The 17,128-nt window shown below is 39.2% G+C and overlaps 1 protein-coding gene across 1 annotated transcript; it reads left to right on the plus strand.

Annotated features, from left to right (window-relative positions):
* Positions 1-7,445: 7,445 nt before the first annotated feature.
* LOC311623643 (olfactory receptor-like protein OLF4) lies at positions 7,446-8,414 on the plus strand (the record flags this gene model as incomplete). The annotated part of the gene is made up of 1 exon (XM_084886012.1): positions 7,446-8,414. The coding sequence occupies one exon, from the start codon at positions 7,446-7,448 to the stop codon at positions 8,412-8,414; it is 969 nt and encodes a 322-aa protein (XP_084742138.1).
* Positions 8,415-17,128: the final 8,714 nt, after the last annotated feature.

Below are 17,128 nucleotides of genomic sequence, written 5' to 3' on the forward strand. Positions count from 1 at the left end.
GATAAACAATAACAGATCCAGAGACAGAGAAGCATCGATCAGACTGTAAAACCTCAGAGGGAATGTAGGAGAGGGTGGGGATAATGGGAAGAGATCAACTAAAGGACTGTATGCATGCACATAAGCATAAACAATGGACACAGACACCAGGAGGTTGAGATCATGGGTAACGGGGATTGGGGGGGGGGAAGGGGCATCAGGACACATGTAATATCTTAACCAATAAAGAAAAAATTTAAAAAGTGAAATATTTCTTCCCTGATTACATGCATAGTTATATGTAATTTTATCTTATTTTTAAGATTAACTAAAGGCCAAATGCACAAAATTCTTGCACTGTGGGTCAGGGTGTCCCTCAGCCTAGCCTGCACCCTCTCCTATCCGGGACCCTTCTGGGATGTCCAACTAATTTTTTAGGAAACTCCATACTATTTTCCACTGTGGTTGCACCAGTCTGCATTCCCACTAGTAGTGCAAGACGGTTTCTTTTTCTCTACATCCTTTGTTGATCTTTTGATGATAGCCATCCTGACAGGTGTGAGGTGAGATAGTACCTCATTGTCATTTGAATTTGCATCTCCTGGATGATTAGTGACTTTGAGCATGTTTTCATATATCTCTCTGCCTTCTTAATGTCCTCTTTTGAAAAGTATCTATTTAGTTCCTTTGCCCATTTTTTGATTGAATTATTTACCTTATTTTGTTGTCTGAGTTCCCGGTAAATTTTGGACATTAAAGCCTTATTTGAAATATAATTGGAAAATATGTTCTCCCATGTAGTGGGCTTTCTTGTTGTTTTGTTGCTGGTTCCTTCAGCTGTGCAGAAGCTTTTTTATTTTGATATAGTCCCATTTGCTTATTTTCTCTTTAATTTCCATTGCCCTGGGAGCTGTATTGGTAAAGATATTGCTATGACCTATGTCTGATATTGTGCTGCATATGCATTCTTCTAAGACTTTTATGGTTTTCTATGTTATGTTTAAGTCCTTTATTCACTTTGCGTTTATTTCTATCTATGGCTCTTTTTACTTCTGAGTCATTTCTAGGTTTCTGTCTTCTAGCTCACTAATTTTCTCTTCCATCTGGCCTGCTCTATTTCCAGTGCTCTCTGATTCATTCCTCATTTAATTTATTAAGTGTTTCAGCTCCACAATTTCTGTTTGGTCCATTTTTATGTTTATAACATCATTAGTAAAATATTCCTTCTGGTAATTAATTTTCTCTCTGAGCTCACTGAATTGCCTTTCTGAATTCCTTTGTATCTTATTGAGGTTCTTCATAACTACAATAGAAAATCCTCTGTCACTTAGATCACAGGCTTCCATAACTTTGAGTTTGGTTTCTGGAAACTCTGTTATTTTTGTGCTTCCATGTTACATTGGTTGTTCATGGCACATGCTAGATTATTTCTCTGCCTGCAAATTTGAGGTAGTGAGCTTTTTAATTGTGTTTTGCTCTCAACAATCCAACAGGTTGATTGGTGGGGCATTTTCTTTTGTTTTTCTATAGGTGGTGTTGTAGTGCAAGTTTTTGTTTTCTTCTACCTGCACCATTTGGCCTCTAAAATTACAGTGGAACAGCATCAGTTTGGTTAAGGAAAGTGGTGCTGACCCACTGGATGTTGGGTGTTCCCTCTGTGACTGGTTCACCTCAAGTCCAGGGCACTAGAACAGTGGTGGGGATATATGGTGGGTAGTGAAGAACAAGTTTTACAAGCTCCCAGTGCTCAATCCTTGTTACACCCCATTGTGTATTTGAAGGAATCTCTATTGCCTCTACTGAGCTCTTCCAAAATGAATGGAAAAGGCAGTGGAAGTTCATAATTTTGGGACTCCACACCCATGCCAGCAATGGCTGCTGGCCCAACTATATTGTTTCAGGAATCTCAGTTTTCTCCACCTGACCTTGTTGGGTTGGGTGAGGTTATAGAGGCTAGTTTATGTTCTAGTGGCTCTTACCTTTCTGGAACATTGGCAGATAGCACCTTGGCACTGCCTAGGGCCTCTCAGCTTTTTATAGGAGGTTCTGCCAGGATGGTGCGGCTACAGAAGCAAGTTCTAGATCTCTCAGATGCAGATCCACGCCCTGTCAACAATGGCTGTTGGCACCAGTGTTACGTGTAAAACTTCTCATCCACATCTACTAGGGTCCGCCATTATGGGGAAGGGAGAAGGAAGATATTTTTCCAGGGGGAACTTCTGACCCTCTTACAATCCAAGATGCCACTCATGTTGCACTTAGGAAATCTTGAATGAAATAGTGTATATATTTTTAGTACTTGTAGCTGAACTCTACAATATCATTTACTTTTCACATCAACTCCATAAGTTAGATAACATTTCCTGAATTTGTAAATAAAGACCCAAAAAGGCCTAAAAGTTTTCTTTCTTATAATGAGGAAATACACTCAATAGAATCTGACTACTGAGTCTAACACTTGACCCCTAATGTCTCACGTGATACGTGGAAGGGCTCTTGGTAAAAAGACCTGAAAATACCTACATCTAAGTCTAACACTGGCCCATGACATTGATACTCAAAGTGGTACACAGACCAGGACTTGTTGCATTAATATTAATTGATAAATAATTACAAATACAGCACTCTTGGGTAAAAAGGTTAAAGAGAATAAACCGGTTCAGAGAAAAACTTAGTGTACTTAGCACATATCTTACAGAAAGCTTGCAACCTTGAGCACCTTATAGCCCAGATAACCACTAACCTTCTGATGCTGAGAGGAACCAAGGACGGACCGGACCCTTACGTCAGCAGAGTGGCTCACAGCCAGCAAAAATAAACATAAACCTACCTCTCTCTGCTCTCTTCACTGATACCTTTCTTGGTCTCAGTTCATCCGCACCCAGGTATCTGGAATTAAAATCTCTTTTGATACATAATGGCCTCATATCATAGGTGCATTACCTTGGCCGACTCCAATTCTTTCACTTGGTCCACCATGTAGCTGCCAAATCAGTATCCACTATTGAACACGAGTGCCAAATGATTCATTTACACATTAATGTTAGAGAAGTTATGGCTTAAAATGTTGTTTCTCAATCTTCCCACTATTAACATGTGTTCTAGATAATTTTTTACAGAGGGGATGTTGAGTAGCATTGCTTGCTTTGAAACATTTGGTGGCAGTAATATTTTCCCAGTTGTGATGACCAAAAATTTCTTCAGGCAATGACAAATGTCCCTGCAGGCTGACCCACCCCTGGCTGAAAACCCCTGGCTAGAACATGAGAACTAGAGAAAAAGTAATGGAGGTCAAATAATAGTTCATCCCATGCTCAGTCTATCGTTTTGGACAGATCATATTTCTGGACAATATTTCTCAAATGTAGAATGAAGTTTGTATGGGTTTCAACAAATGGAGTTTTGTACAAATTAAATGAGATAATCTATATGAGACTCTAAGCTTGGTTCACTATGCACAAAAACTTCTAAGTACATCATATTATTAACCAACATTTTGTCATACTCGAAGTGCTAAATGGCAGCTCTTAAACTCCAAAGCCAAAGATGTACTGATGTTTTTATAACAAAGGAACACTCATCTAACCCTTGTTGACCAGAGTAATAACAATTTCCTAGAGATATCAGTTGCTCCCAGCCACAAATCATTACTTTGGAGGTCCATGAGTCTTAGTCTGGATAGGCTATTTAATCTTAGATGTAGAGAAAACATTAACTCAAGATTGAGATAAGATGCAAGAATATTGAAACTCTGGTAGGCAGGTGAGTTTTCAGAAAAGGAGTAATCAAAACTGGATTCGCCTGACTTCTAATTAGGCCTCTTGGGAGGAGAAATAACAGGAATAATTTCCTCTGTGTTGAGACCAGGGTCTCTCAGAGAAGTAATGTGATCAGAGGAGGGAGTAACAATGGAAACAATGCCTAATGAACAGAGATTGGGAGCTGTATATATCTCTTCTACTGCAGTCCCTCAGAGTGGCCATTCTTGAGCTGGACAGGGCATGATTGTTCCTGTTGGATTCCTATGTCTGACACTGGAACTGATGCTTCCCTCCTTCCTGTTGTTGTGTATGGGAACAGAGCTTCAGTCTCTTCCATCAACCATCCAGAATTCAGATTTGCATACATAGACCTCGTTCTCAGGAATCCCACCCAGGTGAGCCAGAAGGCCAATTAGGTACTTCAAGAAATGTTCGGTGATGTTAGAAATAGGGAACTTTTACCAGATGTCAAGCCACTCTATTCTCAAGCTGAAAAATTTCTCACATATGTTTGCTTGGTAGACTCATTGATTTGCATTGAATTTAACATGTTAAAAAAAAAAAGTGTCTTTTGGATTCAAATGCATTGTTGTAGTTAAGTGATGGCAAAGGAAGTTCAATTGAATGGGGCTATAAAGAGGTTTCAGTAACATTAGAACAGATCTGAGTTTTGCAGGGAAGAGGAGTTGTAAAATAGAGTATTAAGTGTGAAGGCCTGTGCAGTGAACTGAGGGCATTTCTTTCTGTGTTTATGATGGAATGTATTTGAGCATGCTCCATTTTTATTAGGAATCCTCAGACCAAAGAAGAAAAATATTACTTTGCAACACTTTTTGAGACATATAATTCACAATACGGTTTTGCATGTTAGCTATTCTGTAAATAATATGAAAAGTTGTATTTAATATGCAAAAAGAGTTTGCCAATGAGCTTTAAAATTATTCTGTTATCTAGATGTAGGGAAGCAATACAGACATTAGAAAGGTTGAAGAAAAATTAGGCTTCAGCTCATGACCAGTAATAACCACTCATTTACTAATGGGAAGGAACTATGCCAAGCTTTTCATATATAGTAACTAACCCTGTCAACCACCTGCAGACAAAGGAAATTTCCACTATTTGAGTGAGTGTGTTATAATCTAGATGATTCAGTTGGCTCTCCACAGACAAACAGCTAATCTATGGTAGATCGGAGATTCAAAAGCAGTTTTCTGATTCCCACAGTTTTGCATTTGATACCCTTTCGATAGTCTTTAATCATTTTGTCATTAAATACCTTCTTCTATTGTTATGTGTTGTATATTTCTGTTGTAAATTGTGCATGTTCCCTTTGCTCATTTTTCTAGTGGGATGTTAAATCAGTAAGGCATCTTCACATTGTAAGATATCATTCCTTTCTCCTAATAATTCATTGTGTTTTTGATGCTTTATCAGCTATTCTGGGCGAAATGGGGACATGGTAACTGAAATATGAATGCTACCAGAACCAAGGTAGCTTACTTCTCATCACAAACTCTCAAGAACCATCTGAGCATTTTTTTTTAAATCTTTATTGTTGAAAGTATTACATAGGTCCTTCCTTTCCCCCATTCACCTCTCCCCACTCCAGTCCCTCACCACCCCATCGTCTCTATCTATAGGTTATTCATATATGCATACAAGTTCATTGGCTTATCTCTTCCCACCCACCTCTCCATGTCTTCCCTCTGAGGTTTAATGGTATATTCACGCTTCTGTGACTCTGAGTCTATTTTTGATCATCAGTTTATTTTGTTCATTAGATACCACATATGAGTGAGATCATATATTTACCTTTCTCTGACAGCCTTATTTCACTCAACATAATACTCTCCCAAGTCCATCCATCCTGTTTCAAATGGTAAGAGTTCTTTCTTTTTTATTGCCATGTAGTATTTTGTTGTGTTAGTGTACCACAGTTTTTTTATCCACTCATCTGCTGGTGGGCACTTAGGCTGTTTCCAAGTCTTAGCTATAAATTGCATTGGAATGAACATAGGGATGCATATATTCTTTCTGGTGAGTGTTTCAAGTTTCTTAGGATATATTCCTAGAAGTGGGATGACTGAGTCAAATGGAAATTGCATTTTTAATTTTTAGAGGAAACTCCATACTGTTCCCCACAGTGGCTGCACCAGCCTGCATGCTCATCTGCAGTGTACTAGGGTTGAGCATTTGAGATCTTTTTTCTAACACACGTTTACATCTTTCCCCTCTCTGAATTTGAGGTGCTTTTGATGTTTTCTTAAATCAAAGACTACAAAAGTCATCTGAGTACAGAACCCATGTTTACATACATGTTCATGTGAGACTTACCGACTGAATTTGATACTATTTTCAGGTTCTTCAGGGTAAAGATAATCTGGTGTTGACATCTTCCTTTGTTCAGTTCTTTCCTAATTATTGTGGCTGGAGTAAGTAGAGCCTCTTAGCAACAAGGCCCAGGTAGTCAGAGTGCACTCTGAGCATTTGTTGTGTGAGTGTGTGTGTGTGTGTGTGTGTGTGTGTGTGTGTGTGTGTTTGTGTTGGTTTGTTCTTGTGAATTTTGTGGGCCCTGAACAGTTGAAGAGCAGCAGTACCTGAGCACAAACCCTCTAAATGTGACCCTTAAAATAAAGGTGCCAGTATGTGAGAAAATAAATGAATTTGAAAAATAATTTCAACTGAAAGGATTTTTTGGAAATAAAATGATACATTGGTGGGAACAACAGATAATGAAGGCTTTCCTGTATCTTAATGTTTGAGCAATAGCAAAGAGGCCACCTCATTCCCCAACTTCCCCTGACCTCTACCTCAACTTCCTCTGACCTCTTCGCTCATCCCTCTTGCTCACTCCCCTCTAGGCACTGTCTCCTTTTGGAGCCTTAACTATCTGAGACAGTGTCATTCTCAGAGGCTTTGCTTGGCTCTTTCACAAACAGGGCACACACCTCCCCCAGTATCTTTGTGTCTTCCTTGAGTTCTTTATTCAAATGTCACCTTGTTTGCAGGGCTTTCTGAACTCCCAGTAAAAATAAACTAACATCCTCATGTCCACCGTCTCTTATAACTATGTATTTTTAACAGCACCTTTCTCAATCTGCCATGACTTGTTTTATTGAATATATGTTTTTATCATCATATTCTGGGTTTTTGTTTCCCAGCATACTATAGAAATGGTCAGTACTCAACATATATTCCTAAAGTACAGCAAAGCAATTTACATGAAAATAGTGCATTACATGACCTCCTGGGAAAAAGATCTATATGGGATAGACAATCCTAATGAACGATGTCAGAGGAGATCCATAAAGATGATAAGATCTATTCAAAATCCATATATTGATTCTGGTCCTTGCCAGTTTTGCCCAGTGGTTAAAGTAGCAGCACACTATAGGGACTCCAGTTTGATTCCCAGTCAAGAGCACCCACCTTAGTTTCAGGCTCAATCCCTGGTCACAATTGGGCTTTGTATGGGAGACATCATTGTATGTGTCTCTCTCACATCGATGTTTCTCTCTGTCTCTCTCCCCCAATTTCGTCTCTTCCACTCTCTAAAACAATCAATGAGAAAAATATCCTTAGATGATTTTTCAAAAAGGTATATTAATTCGTGTGACAAAATACATATGGTTGTATTTCAACTGTTACTAACACTTTTGTGTAAAAATTAATCATATTTTTGTGCTTAGTCATCATCTCTACTACATGGTACAAGGCAATGATACCTCAATTTCAGAATTTATTCTCCTGGGATTTTCAAAGGAACTAGAACTGCAGCCCCTCATATTTGGGCTTTTCCTCTTCATGTACCTGACTACTGTATTGGGAAACCTGCCCATCATAATGGCCGTCAAATCAGACTCCCACCTCCACACGCCCATGTACTTCTTCCTCTGCAACCTGTCCTTGGTAGACAACTGTTTCACCTCCACGACCGTCCCAAAGATGCTGGTGAACATCCTGACACAGAACAAAGTCATCACCTATGAAGGCTGCATCACCCAGATGTATTTTTTTCTATTATTTGCAATGTTGGACGAATTGCTCCTGACTATAATGGCCTATGACAGGTATGTGGCCATCTGTTACCCCCTGCATTACACAGCCATCATGAACCCCCAGCTCTGTGGACTGCTTGTTCTGGTGTCCTGGATCATGAGTGCTCTGTATGCCTTGTTACAAAGCTTAATGGTGTTGCAGTTAACCTTCTCTACAGACTTGGAAATCCCTCACTTTTTCTGTGAACTCAATCAGATGGTCCAACTTGCCTGCTCTGACACCTTTCTTAATAACATGGTGATGTATTTTGGAGTTGTGTTGCTAGGTGTTGGTCCTCTTGTTTGTATCCTTTACTCTTATTCTAAAATAGCGTCCTCCATATGTGCAATTCCATCAGCACAGGGGAAGTATAAAGCATTTTCTACCTGTGCCTCTCACCTCTCAGTTGTCTCCTTATTTTATTGTGCAAGCCTAGGAGTGTATCTCAGCTCTGCTGCTATCCAAAGCTCACATTCAAGTGCAGCAGCCTCAGTGATGTATGCCGTGGTCACACCCATGCTGAACCCTTTCATCTACAGTCTGAGGAACAAAGACATAAAGGACGCTCTGAAAAGATTTGTTGGGATGGCAGGCATAAAATGTCCAGTTCTCCTAGGGCCGAGGAAGTGCCCATAGTTGCAGGGATCAAAGTTTTGGAATCAGAAATTGCTATTCTTTCATTAGCATGTGGTTGTAGCACTTGCTTTTTTAATTTTCTTTCTGGAATTTCTATTTCTTATTATCAACTTCTCTATATAATTTAAGTAAGACTTTAAGTATGATTTTATTGAATTTAGAGGGATAAGAAAGTAGAGGGATAGAGAGACAGGAAAAATTGATGAGAGAGAAATACCGATTGGCTGCTTACTACATGCTCCCTACTGTAGGTCAAGCCCACAACCCTGGACCAGAAAACAAACTGGTGGCCTCTTGGTTCATGGGTCGATGATCAACCACTGAGCCATATCAGCCGGGCATAAGTAACCACTTTATTAAGCTTTCTGCTCTGTTTATGAACTGTTTTCTCCTGTGTCTTTGTTCATATTTTTACAGTTTTCTAAACCTTACTGAGAAATACTTAGAAATTCCATTTTATTTCATGGGCAACAGAGAGTTTTTTAGACACAGACAACAGCATGATATTTACCAGAAGGAAGGAGGTGGGGGTACTAGAAGGTAAAGGGCACCAAATATATGGTGACAAAGATGATTTGACTGTGAGCGGTGGATATACAATGCAATATATAGAACATGTATCATAGAAATAAACATTTAAAATCTGTATGGTCTTGCCAAAACCGGTTTGGCTCAGTGGATAGAGAGTCAGCCTGCGGACTAAAGGGTCCCAGGTTCGATTCCGGTCAAGGGGATGTACCTTAGCTGCGGGGCACATCCCCAGTAGGGGGTGTGCAAGAGGCAGCTGGTGGATGTTTCTCTCTCATTGACGTTTCTAGCTTTCTATCCCTCTTCCTTCCTCTCTGTAAAAATCAATAAAATATATAAAAATAAATAAATAAATAAATAAATAAATAAAATCTGTATGGTCTTGTTAACCAATGTCACTCCAATAAATTTAGTTTAAAAAGTAAATAATTAGTATATCTACACAGTGGAATACTGCGCTGCTATAAAAAGAACTCTTACCCTTTGCAACAGTATGGATGGACCTGGAGAGCATTATGCTAAGCAAAAGAAGTCAGTCAGAGAAAAATGAATATCACATGATCTCTCATTTGTGGAATATAATGAACAACATAAACTGATAAACAATAACAGATCCAGAGACAGAGAAGCATCGATCAGACTGTAACACCTCAGAGGGAATGTAGGAGAGGGTGGGGATAATGGGAAGAGATCAACTAAAGGACTGTATGCATGCACATAAGCATAAACAATGGACACAGACACCAGGGGGTTGAGATCATAGGTGAGGGGGATTCCGGGGGGGGGGGGGGGAGGTGAACGGGGCATCAGGACACATGTAATCTATTAATCAATAAAGAAAAAATTTAAAAAGTGAATAATTTCTTCCCTGATTACATGCATAGTTATATGTAATTTTATCTTATTTTTAAGATTAACTGAAGGCCAAGTGCACAAAATTCTTGCACTGAGGGGCAGGTGGTCCCTGAGCTCGTTCTGCATCCTCTCCTATCCAGGAACCCTCAAAGATGTCCAACTGCTAGGATAGGCCTAATCCCGCCCCTAACTGCCGTCCTCTGCCAGCCTGATCTTCCCTAACTGCTTTCCCCTGTTGGTGTGATCACCCCTCACCACCTCTGCCTTGGCCCTTGCCACTGTGGCTTTGTCCAGAAGGATGTCCAGTCTAATTAGCATATTACCCTTTTATTAGTATAAACTAGAGACCCAGGGCACAGAATTTGCGCATGGGTAGGATCCTTAGGCCTAGCCAGTGATCAGGGACAATCAGGTTCCCCACCTCCCCACCTCCTCCTTTCCTTGCCACCCGGCATGTTCCTCGCCACCTCCTGGTGGTCAGCGCACATCATCATATTGAGTGATCAAACTCCCGGTCTCACGGTTGAACTCCTGAGGGGGCATTTTCCATATTAGTCTTTAATATATAGAAATTAGTTGTAAGTGGTAATACTCATGTGAAAAAAACTCTTCCTTTAGCTACTCAGATCATTTATATAATTTCATTCCAAGAAAATCTTTTTGTTGTTGCTGTTTGTCTGTGTTTTTTTTTTCTATCATTATTATTACTCTTTTTGTTTTCTTAATTTTCATCCTCATTAGAGCATTTTAAAAAACCTTTTTTGTTAAGAGTTGTACAAATATCCCCCTTTTATTTCCCACTGCCCCCCTCTAATCAAATCCTGTCCCACCCGAGGCTTCACCACTCCATTGTCTGTGTCCATAGGTAATGCATATATGCAGATGAGATCTTTGGTTAATCTCTTCCAAACTCCCCCTTTCCCCTTCCCTCTGAGATTCATTAGCCTGTTCCAGGTTTCCACGCCTCTGGTTTTATTTTATTCACCAGTTTATTTGTTCATTAAATTTCTTATTTATTTATTTTTATTTATGATGCTATCGTTGCTAAATATATATTTATTGCCACATTTTATTGTTCATATTCTCCTCCTCCTCCTACTCCTCTTCCTCCTTCTCCTTGTCCTCCTCTCTTCAACATTTCACATAATACTGATTTGGTGTTAACGAACTCCTTTAGCTTTTTCTTGTCTATGAAGCTCTTTTTCTGACCTTCAGTTCTAAATGACAGCTTGGCTGGGTAGAACAGTCTTGGTTGTAGATCATCGCTACTCATCATTGAATATTTCTTGCCACTATCTTTTGGCCTACAAAGTTTCTGTTGAGAAATCAGCTGACAGTAATAATAGCAATTACTCCATTGTGGGTAACTAACTGCTTTTCTGTTGCTGCTTTTAAAAGTCTCTTTTTGTCTTTCACCCTTGGCATTTGCATTATGATATATCTTGGTGGGGGGCTCTGTGGGTTCCTTTAGTTTGGAAGTCTGAGCTACCTGGGCTTGTAAGTCTATGTCTTTCACCAGTTAGGGGAATTTTTCTGTCATTACTTCTTCAAATTGGATTTCAATAACTTGTTTTAAGTGTTTTTTTATTTAAATTCTTCATTGTTTAAAGTATTACATAAGTCTCCTTTTTTCTCCATTGACCTCTCCCTGATCGCCCCCACCCCACACCACAAGTCCTCACCCCCCTGCTGTCTGTATCCATTAGTTATGCTCATATACATGCAAACAAATCATTTGATTGATCTCTTATCCCCCTCTCCCTGCCTTCCCACTTAGGTTGGAATATCTGTTCAATGTTTCTAGATCTAGTTTTGTTCATCTTTTGCTGTAAAAAAAAAAAGCTTTTTATTTCCTTCTAACCCTCTTGGCCCAGTCATTGTGTGTCTATCTCCAGCCCAGATCCCCAGTTCTAGCAATTTCCAGGCATCCTCTGTCCTTCTCAGCTGTGAACTATCTCACCAGCTGTTTCTATTTCACCAATTCCAGATGGATATCATTCTATTTAGATGTTCCCTCTATTTCCTCTGGGATGAGGTTCAGTACACATCTGCCTTTTTAGCCATCATTTTTTTCCTTTCTTCCTGGATTTCAATATTTTGCTCTCTCTTCTCTTCCTCTGACACCCCCCTAGAGCGAATGTTGGTACACTCAAAGTTGTCCCAGAGACTCCTTATACTATCTTCTTGGTTTTGGATTCTTTTTTCTTTTTGTTCTTCTGATTGGGAAATTTTTGCTTCCTCATATTCCAAATCATTGATTTTATTCCTGGAATCCTCCACTCTACTGTTGAATCCCTGTAAATTCTTCTTTATTTCAGTTAGTGTATGCTTAATTTCTGACTGTTCCTTTTTTAATGTCTTTGAAATTCTCACTAAGGTTCTTGTAAGTTTCCCTAAGTCCTTTGAATACCTCATTAAGGTCCTTGAAGCTCTCATTAAGATCTAGGAGTATGGAATCCAAAACCACAAGTACTCAGCTCATTGTCTATAAACTGTGTAAAAACTTCCTCAGTTTATAGTAAAGTAAAAGGTATATAACCCAAAATGCATGCAGTTGCACCAGTAATAAAATAATTGCAAAGGAAAACTCTTTAATATTCTATTTTAGACATTAAATAATATTTTTATGTGAATTGTCAATAAGATGATACTGTGAAATATTTCTCTCAGGAATGGATGTGGCAAGGTAGTATGTACTGCCATAGATCTGAATCTTTTTAATAAATACAAAGCATGCTCAAATAAGCCCCATTTTAAAAATACATTTTTTATTGATTTCAGAAAGAAAGAGAGAGATAGAAATTTCAATGCTGAGAGACAATCATTTATTATCTGCCTCCTGCCCTCCCCTTACTGGAGATTGAGCCCAAAAAATCGGCATGTGCCCTCACCAGGAATTGAACCATGACCTCCTAGTGCATAGGTCAATGCTTCACCACTGAGCACACAAGCCAGGCCAAATTAACCACCTTTTAAAAAGTATCTCTGGAAAAACACCACATGATCTCACTCATTTATGAATAATAAAGAACATTATAAACTGATGAACAAAAAGATAGATACAGAGACAGTAAAGCAACAAACAGACTGTCAAATTACAGTGGGGAGGATAGGGAGATATGGGGGAGATAAGAGATCAACCTAAGGATTTGTATGCATGCATATAAGCGTAACCAATGGACTCAAAACTCTGGAGAGGGAGGGCATATATGAGTGTGGGGGGGTGGGCAATGGTAAGATATGTACACAAATAATACCTTAATAAAAAAATAAAATAAAATAAAATAAAATAAAATAAAAAATATCTCTGCTGCTCACTTCTCCACATCTAGTACTGTTTTCCTATTCATATGAACTGTAAAACCCCCTGTGTATGTTCTGATTTTACTGGAAGTACATTACTTGTCCAATTCCTTCTTTGCTTTGCTTTGCCTAAAACCACCAATTACTATCTCATGATTCTATGGGTAGGCAATTTAGGCTGGACTCAGCTAAGCAGTTTTCCTGCTGCCCCAGCTGGCTTGCTCATGCCTCTATAGTCAGCAGCTGGGTTTGTTAGGGGCTGTTTTGTCCTAGATGTCTTCACTCACATGTTTGGAATAGCAGGCGTAAATGGGCTACATGTCTTGACTGTGTGGAAAGTAGACTAGTATGCAAAAATCATCAAAAGAGAGCAAGCCCGGATATTTCAGTGATTTTCTTTCTCTTTTTCTTTTCTCTCTCTCTCTGTGTGTGTGTGTGTGTGTGTGTGTGTGTGTGTGTGAGAGAGAGAGAGAGAGAGAGAGAGAGAGAGAGAGAGAGCATTTTATTAAATGCTGAAAAGTTCCAAAGCTCTAACCATCACCAGTTTTCTAAACTCCCTCTTTCTTTTTTTTTCATTTAATTCATTGGGGTGACATACTATATAATAAAACCCTACTATGCAAATTGACCAAATGGTGAAACGACTGGAGGAATGACCAGTCACTATAATGTACACTGACCACCAGGGGGCAGACGTTCAATGCAGGTGCTGCCCCCTGGTGGTCAGTGTGCTCCCACAGGGGGAGCACCGCTCAGCCAGTAGCTGAACTCACAGCTGGCTAGTGTAGCAGCAGTGGCAGGAGCCTCTCCCATCTCCTTGGCAGAGCTAAGGAACAGCGAACTGAGCAGTAATGAGCAGCGAGCAGATGGGCAGTAAGGTGCAAAAGGTTTCAAACTGTGAGATGGAACAGGCCAAGCTGAGGAACGCCCCCCCAGTGTACAAATTTAGTGCACCAGGCCTCTAGTTGGTTAATAACATTATATAGATTTCAGGTGAACAATTATATAATATTATTTTTAGATTCTGTGTTCACTTCATTTTCATCTAACTGGACTTCTGTTCCATCATGGCATTGTCATAAATGATCCTTGTGTTGCTGTACACAATGAACAATTATCTATTTTAAAAATTAAATAAATTATTTTAAAATAAAAAACCATGACCTCCTGGTTCATTGGTCAATGTTCAACTACTGAGCTATGCCATAGGGACTCCAATAAATTATTTTAAAAAATCTGATAGAATTAATGAAAAAGTTGAGTAAAAATGTAGGATACAAAATCAATAGATAAATATCTGTTGAGTCAATACACTAAATAATATACTGTCAGAAGAGAAATTAAGAAAACAATTCCACTTCCAGTTGCACCAAAAAAAAAATAAAATACCTGAAACTAAACTATAAAACATTGCTAAAATATATTGATAAAGGCACAGGTAAATGGAAAGATATTCTGTGCTTATAGATTGGAAAATTTGATGTTGTTAATGCCCATATTACTGTTAAAGAGAAAACTACAAAGTGCAACACTTGAGCTAAAAACCCATAACGCACCAAAACCGGTTTGGCTCAGTGGATAGAGCATCGGCCTGTGGACTGAAGGGTCCCGGGTTCGATTCTGATCAAGGGCATGTACCTTGGTTGCAGGCACATCCCCAGTAGGGGGTGTGCAGGAGGCAGCTGAACGATGTTTCTAACTCTCTATCCCTCTCCTTACCTCTCTGTAAAAAATCAATAAAATATATTTTTTTTAAAAACCCATAATGCTAAATCTAGATTTTATACTGTACTTAATGGAAGTTTCAACATCTTCAAGAAGCTTAATTTTAACCAACCAGCCTTGAATTTTCTGGTCAAACACCAGTAAGGTGATCTGTCATGTGAGCCCTCCTCATCTCCCACAGAAAGAAGAGGGAATCAGTCTGATAGAAATCCTTCCCGTTCTCTTCCCTGAAAGAAAAGGTGTCACGGCTCCCAAATAATCTCTTTTTCCTGTTGTTAATAGCTCTTTGTCCCTCCCTCTTTCCTATAAGATGTTTTGTTTTGTACATCCCCTCAGAGCTCCCTTTTAGTTGCCTCTTTTCATGAGTCACTTAATAAAGACAATTAAATATTTAAATTTACTTGGTTGAATTTTGTTTTTTAATATACCCAATGTACTAAACAAATATAATTCAATCTCTATAAAAATTCCAATGACATTTTTCCCCCCACAAAAAAATAGAACGAAATTAAAATTTGTGTGGAACCACATAACAACCTCAATAAGCAGAGCAATTCTGAGAAAGAAAGAAAAAAAGCTGGAGGTAATACATTTCCTGATTTAAACAATATTATAGTAATTAAAGCAGAATGGTACTAAAGCAGTATGGCACACATAGATCAAAGGAACAGAACAGACAGCCAAGAAATAAACCCACACACAGAAGGTCATTGATTTAGAACACATGTGTCAAACACAAGGCCCGCGGGCCAAATCCAGCCCGCCAGGCCTTGCAATGTGGCCCTCACCGCACTGTCATCACTGCACTCCGCTGTCAGTTTATGACATTGTCAGTTTATGACTGTTCAGTAAACCATTCTGCCCGCGATTTAGGCTGGATTTTAGATTTTGGCCCCTTCTCTGATTGAGTTCGACACCCCTAATTTAGAAGAAAGGAACCAAGCATGTGAAATGAGGAAAGGGCAGTATCTGCAGTTAACTGTGCTGGGAAAACTGGACAACCAAAAAGAATAAAACTGGGTCATTATTGTAAGGGTTCAGAATGAATCACACCAAAACATGTATTTAGATCCTTTTTGAGCTGAAGGCAATTGAGACCCTGGGATTTCAAAAGAAACTTATACCTCTCCCTTAAAGAATTTAAATTTGGGGTCTTTCTCATAATAAGAGTTATCATCAGAATTAACATTTATAATATATACTAGTATATATATAGGGCAGGAAAAATTTCTAATTACTGAACATCTGCTCTTCTCATTGTCCTACAATGTCCTTCCTCCCTCCTGAAGCCTCAGGAGCGTTACCTTACCTTTAGCTCAGAATGTCATATATATACTACCTCACTGCTCTTCCTGTCTCTGGACCGCTCATGTATGTTTCCAAGGAGACTCCACTGGGAGATAGATATTTAATAATCCATTTTTGAGAGTAACTATGGTAGCTTTTCTGGATGCTCAGCAAAATAAGACAATGAAACCTGGGAATTAGGTATAAAATACAGTAGCGTGTTTGACTAAGCTTTTGTTTCAAATACATCCATCACAAATGTATGCACTCATGTTGCCCTCACCCGTGAAGTTCCCCTTTTATTTTTACTTTAACTTAATTATTTTTTGGGACTTGTAATATATGCAATTTTATTTTTAACTAGAGGCCCACTGCATGAAATTCGTGCAAGTGCAGGCCTTCCTTCCCTTGGGTGCCAGCACAGGCTCCCTCTGACACCCGGACCGGGCTTTGCTTCAGCCGTCAGCAGGCATCTGGGACCTGAGCTTCCCTCCAGCCCTGGCTTCATCCAGAATGACATATGGAATGATGTCTACTCTAATTAGCATATTACACTTTTATTATTATAGATAGGTATAACCCATGGACATAGACAATAGTAAAGTCCTGGGGAGGGGACAGGACAGGAGAGGAGGGGTTCGTGGGATGAACAAAGGAGGTTATCTGTAATATTTTCAATAATAAAGGTAAATTTTTTAAAGAGCACACCCACAAAATTATAGCCTTCCTGGCCTTGGACCCCAATAATAGGCAGAGCCCTTCAACGCAATTCATTTTCTCTATCTATGTGTCTATCTATCTACTTTCTGTCTATCTATCTATTTATCTATCTATATTTCACACACACACACACACACACACACACACACACACACACACACACACATCTTCCTGTGTGGCTTTTAGGCATGCTGGATTATAAGTAATAATCTAATATTTCCATAGTTCCAGGATGGGTGATGCACTTATAATAAGAAAAACAAAGGTCCAGCCGAAACCGGTTTGGCTCAGTGGCA

This window comes from Pipistrellus hanaki (genome assembly GCF_964339955.1).
Source record: "Pipistrellus hanaki genome assembly, chromosome: 5".
NCBI classification, from domain to species: domain Eukaryota; kingdom Metazoa; phylum Chordata; class Mammalia; order Chiroptera; family Vespertilionidae; genus Pipistrellus; species Pipistrellus hanaki.